Source organism: Strongylocentrotus purpuratus, unplaced genomic scaffold (assembly GCF_000002235.5).
Source record: "Strongylocentrotus purpuratus isolate Spur 01 unplaced genomic scaffold, Spur_5.0 spur5_scaffold_19, whole genome shotgun sequence".
In the NCBI taxonomy this organism is placed as follows: Eukaryota; Metazoa; Echinodermata; class Echinoidea; order Camarodonta; family Strongylocentrotidae; genus Strongylocentrotus; species Strongylocentrotus purpuratus.
In genome coordinates, this window is record NW_022145604.1 from 29,576,871 (window position 1) to 29,593,959 (window position 17,089).

Sequence of the window (17,089 nt, forward strand, 5' to 3'; positions counted from 1 at the left end):
GCTGCGTACGAACAAAATCTTACCAAAACAGTTAGATTTTCTACTGATTGTAAAGAAAGAACCTCTCATACATGTCCTTTATCTTCCCTTCCAGATGGGTCAGTTTGAGAGTGTTCTACAGCTGGTCCTGAAGAACATCCCTCGCCCTGCGGCGACCCGCAAGGTCAAATCATCCTCATCCCACCCACGGGGGTCCTTGTCGTCTTCACAGTCGGGCGACACCTCCTCCAAGCAACCTCCCGTCTGCTCCACACCCCGCCCCACCAGCCACACGGCATCCCAAGCCTTCATCACACAAAGAGAAGATGGTGATGATGATGGTGGTGGTGGTGGTGGTGGTAGTGGTGGTGGTGGTGGTGGTGGGATGGGGGATGGTGGTGTAGGGGAGCATGCTGAGGAAGGGGACAGTCTGGGGTTGGAGGTAGAGCTGAAGGGGGTATGTAAGGAGTACGAGGTCCTGGTCCAGCCCTATGCTGTCTTCGTCCCCGGTCAAGTGCTACAATCAACAGCCACCCGAAGGAAGTTTACGGTCAGTCCATAATGATAATAAAAGGCATCGTTTAACAATGTTAAATCTGAGACGCATGGCCTTACTATTATCAGTGTCTACGATATGGTGTAATAATAAAGCCCTGGAAAAATTGCACTTCAAAATGATCATGAATTGCCTCAAAAAAGTAAAAATCTTTGAGTGACCGGTTTTACCATACTCATTTCCCCCAATAGACTGTGTTATGAAAACTGTTGGGAAAACGCAAAATTTGATTTTGATTTCCAATCATAAATATCTTGATAATCAGACAGGCGATCGGCTTGTAAAAGTCATGGGATTCCTGAATGACCTAGAGGTTTATAATTATCATTGCAGCGTGAGCTAAGTCCAGGATTTTGTTTCAAAATCTGAGACAAAGTCACCCAATCGCCTGAATAGCACATCTGACATTCTGATATGAGGTCCCTATGTCTACACTCAAAGAGCATTGGAAATCCATTTCTGCCTGGTGTATGAAGATTGGGGTTAAAAGATTGTTCATATTTACTCAAGGCGGTATGGTAGTATTTCTAGATTTTAGGCATGCAATTGTGATAATTCATATCATTATACTCCTATGAGCGATCTGTGATTCAGTGATAGGAAATGATGTCATGGATGTTTTTTTTCTTCTCAGTTATATATTCCAGATGTAAAACCAAAGCAAATTTCCAGTACTTTCCATCGTCACTCTACAAAGGTGCTGATCGTATGATTTTTCTCAATTGTATATTACAGATGTTAAACTACAGCAAGTTTCCCATCGTCTTCCATTGGAGCTCTTTGAAGGATAGTCACATTATCGAGGTGCAGACACCCGAGGGTCAGATACCTCCTGAGAGCTCTGTAGAGCTGGAGATGACCATCATAGGCGGTCATCCAGGACACATTGACCACACCTTACACTGTGTTATTGACCATCAGGAATCCACTGTACCACTCAGGGTCGTAGCTGATGTCAAGGTGAATGAGCAATTGATGAAATCAATTTCTGTTTCAATTTCGATTTAATTTCCAATTCCAATTCCATTTCAATTCATAAATTTCAATTCCATTATAAATTTCAATTCCATTTTCAATTCCATTTTCAATTCCAATCCCATTTCCAATTTCAATTCTATTCCTGTCTTTCAATTCCAATTCCGATTACAATTTGATAAAAGAATAATTATTGGTGATTTTGATATATGTTTAGGTTGACCAGAGGAGCAACTACTTGACCATTTGACATCTTAGTCATATGGCCAGAGAGTTACAGGATGTATCTCTCAAATGTCATTTATTGGTTAAAACTGAAAACTCCCATTTTCAAACATTCAATATTACAACACTCCAGAAATTCATGAAATCCTATTTCTATGACTCTCGTACTTCAGGGTCCAGAGGTTTCCATCGAGACGCCATCCCTGGACTTTGGCTTGGTACGTCTTGGTCAGACAGTGAGGAAGCAGTTCTATCTGACCAACGAGAGTCAGGTCTCTGCTCGATGGAATCTCAAGGAGAGCGAGGAGTTTCTTCTCAAGGATCAACAATCTGGACAGGTATAGAATAAAGCTTTTTTCAGTCTGCTCTATTAATTCACTCAAATTTGTGTACTCTTATTATGTGTACATTCCTCTCCAAAGTTTTATTTAAAAATATATCTTTAATTACCTAATATATGCGTACTATAATCCAATCCAATCTAAAAGATATTTGATATAGCGCCTTTTCCTATAAGCATTTTTGATAAAGAAATCTGTTCTGATATGAATTTTATGATTAATTAAGATATCTTTCTCTGGGGTACTATCAAATTTACAAAAGGGTATCAGGATTTAATAAAATCTTCATCTTGATAAAAACATTTGTAATGATGTGTAATTTGCTACTTGAAATGTGGGTAGTTTGAAATACTTATACCTTTTAAAGACTTAAGGTATTAGGAACAGTGAGATTATGTAGCAAACAATGAACTACTCCTGTCTGTAGTTCAGTACTTTCTCTTCAATTTCAAAATGATTAGGATGAGTTTTAAACCACTCATTCTATTGATTCCATTTTCTTGTTTGTTGCAGAGTGTATCGGAGTTTACCATCACGCCTTCCAGTGGGGAGCTTGGCCCTCTCTTGTCCGTCCTGGTAGAGGTTGTCCTTTCTCCAACCCGCCGTCGGCAGATAGACTCTGTCATGGAGCTGACTGTAGAGGGTGGCAAAACTAGGTGAGTTGGAAAACCGTTAGAAAAGGAGGTATATTTGTCAGCTACTGTAGATGTTTTTTTCCTGGTATTTAAGTGAATTTGTGATCTTTCATTATTGCTCCTTGTTCATTTATCAGAATATTATAACTAGAAAAATAGTACCCATGAACACAAAGGATGAAATAATATGCCATGAAAATGGCATGGCAGGTACTGATTAAGAGGAGAGGGAACAGGGTGGGGATAATCATCTTTGTTTGGATGGCAGTTTCCCTTGTGATGTTTATCCCATAAGGGTGATTCTCCAGGTAATGGTAGTCGAGGTATTAGTAGTCCACGAAGCTATGTGTAGTTGTCATAGATTCTCACATTCTTTATGTCTTTGGTCTGAAAATATTAGTTCAGGTGCTGGTGAAAATTGATTTCTGATCATAGGTCTTATTGAAAGACTTATGGGGCGTTGCAATCGCAATTGAGTCGCAATTGATTGCAAGTTGCAAAATTTGAAACTGATATTTGCAATCGATTGCAACTCAACTTTCTTGCAACGCCCCACTAGTCTCCTAAATTTCCTAGGATTTTGTTAGGATTAAAGTTTTAACAATTAAATTGATTTAACTACATCTAGCTTTTATTACCCCCCCCCCCCCTCTTTCTCTCTCTCTTACCAATGGTGCTTTGCAAGAAAGGTGAGTTGCGATTAATTCATCGCAAGCCTTACCCTTGATTTGGGGGATTAATTTGCAATTCATTGCAACTTTCTTGCAACGCCCCATACGTCTGCTGTAAGAAATAACTCTGTGCTCTTTACCTAATCTTCCAATGCCTTTCCTTCCACCCTGTAGGTATGTTGGTGTGTATGGTGAGGTCCAGAGCCCTCAGGTGTGTGTCCTGGAGAGTACCCTTGAGCTACCTGAGATCTACCAAGGAATCCCTGTTACACACACCGTACAGCTCTTCAATCAGACCATGCTTCCTGCATCGTACCAGTGGCAACAGGTAAGCACTGCATATAGGGTTCTGAGATGTGATAGTTTTGTTTGTTGGTGTGTATGGTGTGTATCCTAGAGAGTACCCTGGAGCTACCTGAGATCTACCAAGGAATCCCTGTCACACACACACCGTACAGCTCTTCAATCAGACTATGCTTCCTGCATCGTACCAGTGGCAACAGGTAAGCACTGCATATAGGGTTCTGAGATGTGATAGTTTTGTTTATTGGTGTGTATGGTGTGTGTCCTAGAGAGTACCCTGGAGCTACCTGAGATCTACCAAGGAATCCCTGTCACACACACCGTACAGCTCTTCAATCAGACTATGCTTCCTGCATCGTACCAGTGGCAACAGGTAAGCACTGCATATAGGGTTCTGAGATGTGATCGTTTTGTTTGTTGATGTGTATGGTGTGTGTCCTAGAGAGTACCCTGGAGCTACCTGAGATCTACCAAGGAATCCCTGTCACACACACTGTACAGCTCTTCAATCAGACTATGCTTCCTGCATCGTACCAGTGGCAACAGGTAAGCACTGGCAGGAATAAGACAAAAGCTTCTGAATAATATAAGAGCTTGACAACTGAGCGTCTTGGGCCATGTTATACGAAAGAATAGGTTGGAAAATCTTGCACTGACTGGAAGAATCGAGGGGAGGAGGAGTAGGGGTAGAAGGAGGATTCTGTGGATGAGTAGCTTCAGGAGTGGAATTTCTGAAAGGTGAATTGATCTTGAGGAGAATGGAATTACTTCATAGAATATGGGACAGAGAGTTGTGGCATTCCATGGTTGCCAACGTCTCTGGACATGGCACATAGAGAGAGAGAGAGAGAGAGAGAGAGAGAGAGAGAAGCACTGCATAGGGTTTTGAGGTGTGATAATAACAATATCAACCCCTTTGCCTACATGAGCCGGGTGGCTACTGTATTAAGCCTATAGGAATGAATAAATTGAGTAGTGATAGGGGTCAATAATATTTTGTTTACCCAGGGAAGCCTCGTTACCATCAATGCTGTTCCTCTTGTTAAGTAATGTAATCAAATCTAATGCACAAATTTTTGTTAACTCCCTCGTTACAAATTATTTCATTCACCTGTTACGAATAAGTGTATTTCAATAGTCAGAAAGCGATTTTGCATACATTAACTGTTGCTAGGTATGGCTTAACTATTTTCTTCATCTGTTACAATCTTCTTGTGCAGCCCAAAGGGAAACAGTCATCAATTTGCTCAGTAACCTTTGACCCAGAGCAAGGCATTCTGGGACCACATGAACAGCTTCCCGTTTCAGTTACAATTGTTGCCAAAGAACAAGTAAGTGGTACAGAAATAAAAATGTATGTATATATCTACATATGTATATCTGAAAAAAATATAATGTTCTGTATCAGTCGGATTAAAATGAAGGTGCATTTTAGTGGAGGTCTGATACATATAAGTATATGATGTTGGTCTCTAAACGTGTCACTAATATTACAAGTGAAATCTTTGAAATGGCATTGTACAATATATCACAACCTTCCATTCTCTGTTATTTTGGTCAATGATGTAGTGTTCATTCATGTATATCATGTAATACTAGATCCATATTTTATAGGAAGGATATCAAATTTGAAAGAAAATTTGATATTAATTAAAACTTGATTTTTTTTCTTCATCACTTATGCAACAGTTTATCCTTGATGATAATACAAAAATATGTCTGCTAGGACTGTCAAAAAGGACTCTGTGAACATTACATCTTCTTACACATAATTGTCTCTCTTGCTTTAGGGCCCATTGTCTGATGTGTGGATACCATGTTTGGTCAGTGGAATGGTCAAGCCTATATTCCTGGCTTTAGTAGGAGATGTCCAGGGACTGAGGGTGACCTACAGGACACCTGAGGTCAGACCGTCCACTGCACTGGACACAGGAAACAGGTATTGTGATCCTAATCAGAACTTCTTCTCATCCTCTTCACAGTACTCTAATTTTGATTTGTTTGTTGTAGAGGTGATGTACATGTAGTCGAGCCATTAAAAACACTTGCTTGGTAATTCAGATCCAAACATAAGATATGTACTGTAAACGCAGAAATATTTGCGTTTTTTGCATTCATTTTCGCTAAGATCGGCAAGCGCAGAGTTTAAAACTCGCAAAAATATAGGCACGACTTCTTACACATGTTTTGAACGGGCTGAATTGCATGCAATGCGAATTTAATAACCCGCAAATATGTTTTAGGGTCGCTCAGCGCTGACTATGAATACAGCCATTTACAGTATACCATATATCATCAATAATTTGTGCATTTCTCACACATCGGTTGTTACAGCACAGAATTCTCAACAATTTGCAATCTACATGTATCAACTGGATCATTTATCAACTCTCAAAAATTGCCTTTTTGTAGGTTGACCAAAGCCATAAGTGTAACTTTGTTACTTCCTATAATTATTTCCCCTTCTGATACATTGTAGTTGTGTTATTTTCCTGTAATCATCTTACAAAACCCTGGAATTAATTTCCTTTTATCCATCAGGCTATCTGAGGAACCTTCCAAGGACGACGCCCCTCTAGCCCTGGACTTTGGTGATGATGTAGAGCTAGCGAACACACCCAAAAGACTGGTCTACCTGACCAACCATACAGCCATCCCTGCTCCATTCTCACTCACTGTGGATATGTACTCAGCAGGGAAACCCCCTACTCCTCCTCAGACAGATAGACCCACTGCAGACAGTCCCAGGAGGTAAGGATAAGTGGATCACTAATTTTAAAGATTATTTTTTAAAAGGAAAGTTGTAATGACATTGCCAAATGCAGTTAGTGTCAATTATGTGCTAGATATTTTTATAACACACAGGTGCGATAGCTCAGTCGGTAGAGCAGTCTCGTAATCCGGTGACCCGGGTTTGAAACCAAGTCGAAGGGCTAGTGCCCTTTGGTAAGGCATTAATCCTGATTACCAGGTCCCTCGGAGTGGACCTAAAGCCATCGGCCGTCTGGTTGCTTACTTACAAACATTTATGCTTTCTTAGCAGTCAGGTAAAACAAGCCATCAAACCACTACATTGAACAAAGAGAAGAAAATTGTAATGAAATTACCAAATACAGTCAGTGTGAATTTGTTCTTCATGTGCCGAAAGATACATGTGCTAGATATTTTGACATTCTGTCCATGAATTTTGATGAAATTTAGGGTAAAAAATTTAAGAAAAAAAGAATTTCAGTTCGTAGTTAAATTACTTTGCAATTTACTCATCATACTTATGCTATACATCTCATGATTGGATTATTCATTAAAATATGCACCCAGAGGCCTAGTTATTCATGGGGATATTCTTAAGTTAGAAATCTAACTGTCAAGACTCACGTATGTATCTTCTTCCTGTGTCTGTTCTTCAATCCAGGCATGGAGCGTTGCTGAGCAGAACAGCGAACCTAGCAGACCCCAGGAGCAAGTCCTTAGCCCAGAGCCAGACGGACAGCATGAAGGCCATCCTGAGGGAGGGCCAAGGGGCAGCATTCCTGGTCCAACCCTGCTCAGGGATACTGGAACCGTTCGCCACTCTGGAGGTGGCCGTGACTGCCTATAGCGACATGTGGGGGAACTATACAGACCAGCTCAACTGTGAGGTAAGAGATTGTGACATGGAAATAGGGCTACAAGTATATAGTCAAAATGTATCATAGAAGAGAGTTGTATTCATATCTACTGTAGATGTATTTAACCAATTCAACCCAACAATTTGTGTACATTTTTTGGAGTAAAAAAATGATGCACAAATTGCTGTACATGTTTGGACAAGTATGTAAAACAATAATAGAACATTTCAAAGGACCAGTATTGCTATATTGGACAAGCTTCAGACAAGTTTTGGGTCATCAAGTCTGGACAAGAGAAATTTTGACAAGGAAATACATTAAAAAAAAAACAACATACTAATATGTGTATTACAATGAGTAGATTGTGTCATTTCTTTTGTATTGTTTCTCACCTGACCCGTGTATCTATTCTAATCACCACAAATTTGAATACAGTCAATCTTGTCTGTTTCAGTCCAAACCAATCCAGGAATTTGTAGAGCACCAATATCTAGTTACCTAGTTGACTAAAAAAACTGCTGAATAGTGTATGCCGTTCATGATTCAGCAGGGAAAGACTAATAGTTCCATAGCAATGTGGAATAAGTATATCTTGAGTTAGGTTTTGAAACGATAAGAAATGATAAGATCTATTAGAATGATAAGAAAGTGTCTTTTCTCTTTCCATTAACAGGTATCAAACCTGGAGCCTGTATGTATCCCAATCAGCTTGGGTGTGACTGGCTGCCCTCTCAAGTTTCAGATGGCGACCATCAGAGGTCAGATCCCGTTTGTAAGGTTTGGAACCCACATCTGTGGTGTGCCATCCATCAACAGACCACTCAAGATCATGAATAACAGCCCGTATGGTGAGTTGTCCTTTCTTCTTCTCTCATTTTTGCCATCCTGTTTACATTTAACTTTCTCCATAAGCCTTTATCATTTTCTTTCTTCATTATTTAATCTTTTCACTGCCGTAAGCAATTTAAACATGCCCAAACATGTACATTGTATCTAAATGCAAAGAATGTCTTTCTGAATTCTTAAAGATAAACTTGAGTTCTGGTAAAAATAGAAAATGAATTCTCACAGAATCAAACGAAACTTACCGTACACTGAATGTTCGAGATTACAAATAAATGTCATTAGCCAAACAATTTTGGTAGAAAATGTATACTGGCTGAGTAATGAGCATAGAGAGTAGGGAAATGTAGGTTAGTATAACCCCCGACACCATTTGTGTAGTCCCATATACATCTTTCTGTGTCCATGCTTGTTACTTTACCAAGACTGGGCCAAATTTATTATGATTTTGATGACTCCAGAACCTTGCAGTACACACCAATACTAACATGCTACACTGTACATGATCATCTTTTTCTGATCCATTCCACACGTATTATAGAGGGCACAAGTAGCTATAAGTAGTGCAGTGGAGCTTTAAATGTTAGAGATTGTATGTTCAATCTCCAAATACAAAATATAAGCATCCCTCTGGGAACTTCATGCTTACTTTCAAAAATTTTCTTTGTGAACAGAAATGCGTGTTGACTGGAGGCTCTTCAACCTCATGGAAGACGACCGCAAGTTGATCGACCTTCAGGTCATCTACGGTGACCCCTTCCCGATCCTTGACCCCAGTGGTGCAGAGGTCATCGCGGAGGACGATGATGATGTCCTGGAGAGTGATCAGAAAGAGGACGGTGACCCTGAGACAGGGGAAGAGGCCGCTGGGGGAGGTGGAGGTGGTGGACTGCTGTCTAAGATAGCTGATGATCTCGAGGCGAGTGAGAAGGATAGGCCGAAGGTGCTCAGCGTCCTTATGAGAGAACATGAAGGCGTACCTGCTGATGGTCCGTTCAGCATCGATATGAAACAGATGGTAAGTGACAGTGGTATAGGTGTACAGGGGGATGTTTCACAAAGACTAAGATCGACTTTAAGTTGGACTTAACTATGGCAGGCCATTCATGCCACTGCTTGCTCTCACCATTGGTCTTTCAATTATTATCTTTCGATAATATTTTTTCCTTCAAATATGAACTATCAAAAAATGTGAATTCTGTAGATTTGTGACCATGATTTGTACGTCCCTTGAGAGACCAATGCCAGTAAATGGTGAGAGAAAACGATGCCATGAACGGCCTGCCATAGTTAAATCCAACTTAAAGTCGACAAAAAGTTTCTTTCTGGTTTTCAATCCAGGCATTGATACGATTTGGAGTATCTGTCTCCTGATTTTCGTTGCTGCCATCATATAGATTGAGAGACCTAGAAATAGCCTTTTGACATGTGCGTCAATAATTGTTTACTTGTTAATAATGTTTTTACATTGTTCACATTCAGAGATGCCAGTTTTCAGGCAATAGCCTGAATTCAGGCCCTGGCAAGTTATTTTCAGACCATAGTTTAGGCTTTTTTGTGTACAAAATAGCTGTGATTTTCAGGCCTTCCGATCAATTCTAAATGGCATCCCTGCACATTATATTAGTAAACTATTTGTTTTAATATAACGTTTGTCTAGTTTGCATGAAATATGCAAGTCTAGCTGGGATGGAAGCGATAATTTGTCCAGTTTAATTACACAGTGAAACTTGTCTTTAAAGACCACCCAAGGTAGACAAGAAAAGTGGTCTTTATGGGCAGGTGGTCTTCGTGTACAGTTTCCTTCAGTGCATATTTCAATGAGAAATTATTTTCAAGGGAAACATGAAATATGGTCTTTGTGTACCCAAGGGAGACAAGAAAAGTGTTCTTAGTACACAGGTGGTCTTTGTGTACAGGTTCCTTCAGTGCATGTTTCAATGAGAAATCATTTTCAAGGGAAACAAGAATGTGGTCTTTGTGTACAGGTGGTCACTAAAGCAGGTTTGACTGTAACTCTCTCTCTTCCCTCTCCTAGGTGATACCCGGCCGTGGGACGGCAAACATAGTGGCTAGCTTCACACCCGAGGCATGCCATCTACTCAGTCAGAGATCCTCGGACTGTGTCGGTTACGCCCTGGGGTACCTGAGTCTTGATCAGCCGGAGCTGCGTGGCCAATCAGGAAGCGTGACCCGGGGTCAAGCGTTCGAAGTGCCCCCTCTACGACTTGATTTCACGGCTTATATCAAGACTGCCTTGTAAGTCTTGTCTCCGAATTTATGTGTAGCACGCAATGTATAGAGGTATTGTGGCTCCATAGAACTGTTGATCAAATGCTAGCTGGAAGTACAGACACAGGAAAGATACATACATGAGTCTTGACATATCCCATAAATCAAGAAGCCTCTTGGTTCATTTTTCAATGAATAAGCCAATCATGAGATTATATACATTTAGTCCGATTATGAAAAGTTAATTGCAAAGAAATAGTATGAACTGACATTCTCTTTTTCATTTGTTTACACTAAATTTCATCCCAAATCATGGACAGAATGTCGAAATATCTTGCACATGTCCCTTTTGACACAAGAAGAACAAATTGACACTAGCTGCATTTGGCAATTTTATTACAATTTTCCTCTTTTTTGTAAATGTTGTGATCCAGTTATCCTTACCTCCTGGGACTGTCTGCAGTAGTCATGTCTTATTGGCAAATTATTAACTGTGATTTGATACTGCTAACCCTGACATAGTAAAATAGAATTGTTGCTTTCAGTTTGCAAAAGCTGTGGGAGTAGGATACGTTCATTATGTGAATGTAGCTGTAATTATGGTCATTACTTTGGTTGTATCATAATCATCTGTGTGTGGAGCTCAAAGGATGTCACCAGATGTTTGAGTTTTGATTTTGAGAAAAAAAAGAAAAATATTATTACAAATACTTCGCTATTCCATCATTTCTATAACTGTTATGTTGCATTCAATCTCACATCCAAATAACATCAGATTGAATATTTAATTCCTTTGGCAGTGTGAGTGTAGAGACGTCAGAGGAAGAAGGTCTCACCTACCGTACCGCTGCCAGTCAGCTCTTGGACCTGGACCCACCCATCCCACCCACCCCGACCCTCCACGATCGCCCCTCTGTACGCCCCTGCTCCCTCCATCCCTGCCACCTCACCAGCCTAACAGCCACCCTCACCAACAACACCCAGACGCCCCTGTCCTTCCAGGCCGTCACCCCACTACCCTTCCTGCTTCAGAGGATCGACCCTGTTACGAAGAAGACCAAGAAGGGGACTATTGTTAACGTGAGGTCAGAGGCCACGGAGGCAGGAGTGCTGTATTCACTACCGACACAGAAAAACCTGCAGGTAAGATATATTACAGATATCATGTGGCTACAGTATCAAGGCATGATCATATTTCTCTACATGTTGGCAATGAGTCGGTTGTAGGGAAAACATTACCTTTAACATTAAAATTTCAAGGAATATTAACTTTATGTTCATTTTTGCACCCAATCTGAGTATTATTCTTGTTATAGATTAGCTTATAAATTAAATAGATGTAGCGGCCATAGTCATAGAAAATCTCAAATATATATTGTTTCTAAAGTTGAATATTTTCTTAGTATTTAAAGGTAGGTCGAGAAAATGTACTGGCATGTATAACTGCACATTCTTATCTATGGATTTTACAATATATCTGGGCCCCATCATCCTTGAACTGTTATCTGAATTACTACTTTTGAGAAAGGGCTGCCTGGCCAATACTGAGATTCATGTGCCTCTACATATCACTAAGCAAGCTAATTTGACTGTTAGTTCTGAGTATATGACTCGTAATAGTATTTACTGGTCTGTTCTCTTTTTATACGTCAGGTAAAGCTTGGATTCCAACTGGATCTGGCTTTGATCATGAATAACCTGGAGCAGCTTTGCCTCAATGAGAGCAAAGAGGGCGTCCTATTGACCTGCGAGGAAGGGGAACGTAAACTACACATACACAAGGATCTCCTGCTCTGCTACACAAACAGCACAGTCCAGGTAAGAAATTAGAACAGCAAAACAGAACATCACAAAACAGAACAACACAAAACATAACAACACAACATAAATCAATATATTTGTCCTTCTCTAAAAGGAAGGTGGATGTATTAATTGAATCTGTTACGATACAAGAGAGTATTACAAATTTTGTTGATGTCTTGTGACATATCAATCATCAGTTCTGTAATTAATTAATTTCTAGTGAATGTATTGTGGTTTTTTAACAGTAGGCCCAAAACAGCACCATCTATGATGTCCTTCAATCATTTCATGTTCAGTATTCATGTATTAGACAACAGATTTTTATCGGTCTACCTGTCAAAGAACCGTCAATTGTTTGCATCCAAGTCGGGTATTGTTAAAGGAGGAGATTTCTCACTCAGAAATGAGGCTTTTGGTATCATTGTTTTGAACAATCTTTAGAATCAAGCAAGTAATAGAAAACTCCACATTAGGGCAATTCCACGGTAACGGAAGGACACTCAGACAAGATTTTTGAACTTCAGGTTCATACTAAAAGAACTGTTTTATTAGTATAAGATGTGAAACAGTACAGATATAATACCTATATAAGTGCCTTTAATTCTCCCCCCAAAAATTGTCATTATAGTTAAGTAGTTTAAGAATGTGCATATTAATTATCTCGGTAAGGGAAGGACATAAAAATGGACATGGTTTTTCCAGTTAATTAGTGTTTATATCCAAACTTTGTGAAGTTGATGAAGCTTTCCACTTGACTGAAACACATTTTGTTCCCCATAGTTTAATACATACTAATAAAACATTTCTTTTAGTATGAACCTGAAGTTCAAAAATCTTGTCTGAGTGTCCTTCCGTTACTGTGGAATTGCCCATTAAAGGATCATTTGATTTAGGTACTGTTTGATTGTGTTTTGGAATTGGCAATGAAATTATATGAGCTCAGATTATAACAGCTACAAATTAACCCATACAAGTTCAGAGTTTCGAAAGGTCTAAATGAATCAGCTTTTCCTCCTCAAATTGGCATAAATTATTTGTATTTCCCACTCTTTCAGTTTATACAAAGGAAATGTATATTAAATGAATCAAGAAATTGTTACTTTGAACAAGAAAATAGTGTTAATAATTTTCACTTGGTGTTGCCAATTTAGAGACTTCAATGATTAATTTTGATAAAACTGCTCTTAGAACTGCACAATGTACTGCAACAGAAATAAAAAGTGATAAAATAAAATAAAATGTGACTCTAAAATAAAAGGTGACTCTAAACTGCTACGCTTTAATATGCAAAACCCATGTGAAATACCCCCCCCCCCCCACACACACACACACCAATCAATAGATTGAAAGGCTATGGATGGCCTGCTTGTGATGCCCTTAATTCACAATTTGCACTGTATTCCTTTCCAGAAACTGCCTCTGTATGCCGTGATTGTCCTGCCTTCCATTGAGTTGACCCCCTGGGAGCTGGACTTTGGTGTTTGTCTTGTCGGTCAAGAGAGAAGCTTGAAGGTGACCATCAGCAACAGGACGTCCTCGGGATCATACTGGACAGTCTCATATGGTCAGTTTTAGGATTCTCTGTCCATGATTTCATAACATTGTTGCCTTCTCTCTTTACTTTTGTACCTTATACTTAATGGCATTTATATTCAAAATAAAAGAATCACTTGGAATTATGCATCTTTAAATTAATAAAAACTTTAAGCTTTCACAGTGTTGTATGAACAGGAAAATGTCTAAAAGAGCAGAAATTTGGGACTCTATCAAATGTATTTTTCATCAAATTAGAGAGTATTGATTATTCAGAAATTCCTATTCAGTTTAATTTAATTTTTTGGTTACAATTTAAATTTCATATAACAAGCATTTTCCGTAGACTTTAGCCCAAGTTAACTGTCTATCAAGGTATTGTCTCCCAGTTCGGGGGTTGTTTGCAACACTTTTCAACACATTTCTGTTTTCTGCCATCCTAGTACACCCTTGCTCGCTAACTCATGTAACCTCAGGGTGGGTATAATGTATAGAGAGACAGAGACGGAGAGAAATAAGACACATAGGAGAGGGAGAGAGAGAGAGAGAGAGAGAGAGAGAGAGAGAGAGAGAGGGGAGGGAGAGTGCTGATGTTGGCAAATATTTCTGCAGGGCGCAATGATTGTTTTGAATGTCTTCTATTCTAAACATTCTTTTTCTTGCTCCATCAGATTCTCACAAGACTACATCGGACAATGTGTTTGAGGTGTCGCCCCCTGCTGGGTACCTGGAGCCTCACATCACCCATGTCTCTGATAGCAAGACCATCCTCACCGTCTACTTCACACCACCGTAAGTTCATAGGTCAAAGGTCAACTTTGAATACCTACCAAATTACTAATCCCAACACAGGACCTGAACTATGTTTAGTCCTGAACCTGACAGAGAACCAAATAGCAAACCATGTCATTACCTTCTTCACACTGTAGATCGTCATAGCAAGACCCTACTGTCTACTTTAAACCTTTAAAGGTAAAGACCAGTATTGCAAACGCCCCAATTTCAAAAAATGAAATGGAAGCTCTCATTACCAATCATGTGAAAGAATATGTTTTGACTAATACATGATGATAACAAATTTGCCGGGAAACCGCCTACTAATTCATATATTTGGTAAATTTGTTTCTCTCATGGTCTGTGAGAGATATAGGGTAGTCCCATATACATCTTTCTGTGTATAGTGCTTGTAACTTTACGAAGAATGGGCCAAATTTCTTATCATTTTGATGATTCCAGAACCTTGCAGATGCTAGATGCTAGATGATCAACCTTTTCTGATCGATTCCACAACGTTTCTTTCTCAATGCAATCGCATGACCATAACTGGTCTTTACCTTTAAAGAGTCCGCTAGTTGATACTGTAAGCAGTGGATTGCATGTTATGTTAAAAATGTCTCTGATACAGATATATCATTACAAATATGATTACACCTGCTAGGATATCGATCAATGTTTAAGGCACACCTAAATTTCTATTCAAACTTTCGGATACTCAAAAGGATAATGTGCAGTTTAGTTCTAGTTAAAGATAATTGGAATGAATTCAACAATGAAAAAGACAAAATCTGGACATTGAAGGTTCATTTCTAAATAATGCCTGTTTGGTAGAGTGGCACAGCTAATGAAGGGGTAAATTGATCAATTTCTTAGAGTGGCATATGGTTTAGTTTGTATTAAATAGATTTGATATCAAAATAGGGTTACACAGGCTGAATGTCTAATCAACAAAGATGTATTGATAAGCATTCAAAATGGGATTGCATAACTTTTCTTCCCTATCCGAATCCGATGATTAAGATATTCATATTTCTTTTCTTCCTTCAGGCACAGCATATCCTATGCCGGTACGTTTGTCTTCAGGGGTCTGCTCGGAGAGGAGACTAGGCACTTACAGGTCAGAGGTCAAGGTACCTATGACAGCCGCCAGGAAGCCTTGGTCAACCCATGAAGATAATGGAACAGAATCAGCTCTCATTTAGACACTAAACCTTGATATAGAACCTTATTATTTATTCACCATCTTATTGTAAGGGTTGGTCAATCCAAGAAAGAATTAAAGATGATAATTTGGAAAAACACACTTTTTAGATTATATTTTATGATGTATAGCCAGGCTTTCTGATTCAATGATTCATTTTTCGTGAAAATATCCCTAAATTTACGAAAATCGTTTCTTTTGACAATATTTCCCTAAAATGGCTTTAAAATGCCACAGTTACATGTAGGTCTCTATTTCAATGGATTAATAATAGTTCCATAAAAACATTACAGCATATACTGACCTAAAAAATGATCTGTGTACAGCTAGAATGTATAAAATCAACCTTTAAAAAAAACCCACATCATTCTATGCTGGGCCAACAGATAAGAAGCATGAAGAAATTGGAGAATGAAATAAGACCCCACGCATGGAACCATAGTCAGGCTCTTGATTTGGCTCCATGTGGGCCATATTTCATCTGGGCATATATGGATGTGACAAAGTAGTCTACTCACAAATCATCTTCATGTTTATTGGGACTGTGTGTGTACTTCAATTTGCAGTATTTAAAGCTCATAAATGTATTTTGAATAGGTATAGCCATATGGAACCTCCAACATACAGAGAAATATATTGGTGTGTGAGTACACTTTAAGATAAATGCTTACGGTAGTCACGATGTTATGATTTTCTTTAAAGATAAAGACCAGTTATTGTGAAAGAAACGTGAAATTGATCAGAAAAGGTTGATCATCTAGCATAGATGTACTGCAAGGTTCTGGAATCATCAAAATGATAAGAAATTTGGCCCAGTCTTCATAAAGTTACAAGCACTGTACACAGAAAGATGTATATGGGACTACGCACATGTGCGCGACACGTACGTTTTTATCTCTCACACACCAATAGTTAAACTAATTTACCAAATATATCAATTAGTAGACGTTTCCCGGCAAATTTTTTATCATCATGTATCATTCAAAACATATTCTTTCACATGATTGGTAATAAGAGCTTCCATTTCATTTTTTTAAATTGGGGCATTTCCAATACTGGTCTTTACCTTTAAAAATGATAATAAGGAGCAAGTGTGCATACTCTCAATTGTGTATCAAATCTCCATAGATGAAAGGTATTGACTGACAGAACCATGTCTCTGTGTTTTTTAAATATTTGAGTGAAGGCATATATATATATAATAGCAACAAATCTCTGGACATGGTGATAGCATACTTCTATAAATGCCAACTTGGCATTCAAACTGCCAGAGGAATGTTGATATATTTCCATGGCAACCAATTACATTCTATACCAACACATGTACATAACTGATCTTCTACTAATAGATATCTGTAATTATTATTTATATATGTGGGATTGGTTAAATTGTTTCTCATGTTACAT

General features: G+C 38.9%; 1 protein-coding gene across 4 annotated transcripts in view; it reads left to right on the plus strand.

Moving 5' to 3' along the window:
- LOC590710 (deleted in lung and esophageal cancer protein 1) overlaps positions 1 to 15,869 on the plus strand; it is a 32,337-nt gene extending 16,468 nt beyond the window's left edge. For all 4 annotated transcript variants that reach the window (XM_030990832.1, XM_030990831.1, XM_030990829.1 and 1 more), the window contains exons 14-30: positions 95 to 529; positions 1,271 to 1,495; positions 1,909 to 2,073; positions 2,590 to 2,732; positions 3,557 to 3,710; positions 4,906 to 5,016; positions 5,476 to 5,624; positions 6,227 to 6,436; positions 7,098 to 7,323; positions 7,967 to 8,141; positions 8,811 to 9,154; positions 10,175 to 10,395; positions 11,169 to 11,511; positions 12,022 to 12,186; positions 13,582 to 13,735; positions 14,376 to 14,496; positions 15,529 to 15,869. In XM_030990832.1, coding sequence (XP_030846692.1) covers positions 95 to 529; positions 1,271 to 1,495; positions 1,909 to 2,073; positions 2,590 to 2,732; positions 3,557 to 3,710; positions 4,906 to 5,016; positions 5,476 to 5,624; positions 6,227 to 6,436; positions 7,098 to 7,323; positions 7,967 to 8,141; positions 8,811 to 9,154; positions 10,175 to 10,395; positions 11,169 to 11,511; positions 12,022 to 12,186; positions 13,582 to 13,735; positions 14,376 to 14,496; positions 15,529 to 15,652 — 3,465 coding nt within the window. In that variant the 3' untranslated portion in view covers positions 15,653 to 15,869. The remainder of the gene's footprint in view (positions 1 to 94; positions 530 to 1,270; positions 1,496 to 1,908; positions 2,074 to 2,589; positions 2,733 to 3,556; positions 3,711 to 4,905; positions 5,017 to 5,475; positions 5,625 to 6,226; positions 6,437 to 7,097; positions 7,324 to 7,966; positions 8,142 to 8,810; positions 9,155 to 10,174; positions 10,396 to 11,168; positions 11,512 to 12,021; positions 12,187 to 13,581; positions 13,736 to 14,375; positions 14,497 to 15,528) is intronic.
- The last annotated feature ends 1,220 nt before the right edge of the window (positions 15,870 to 17,089 follow it).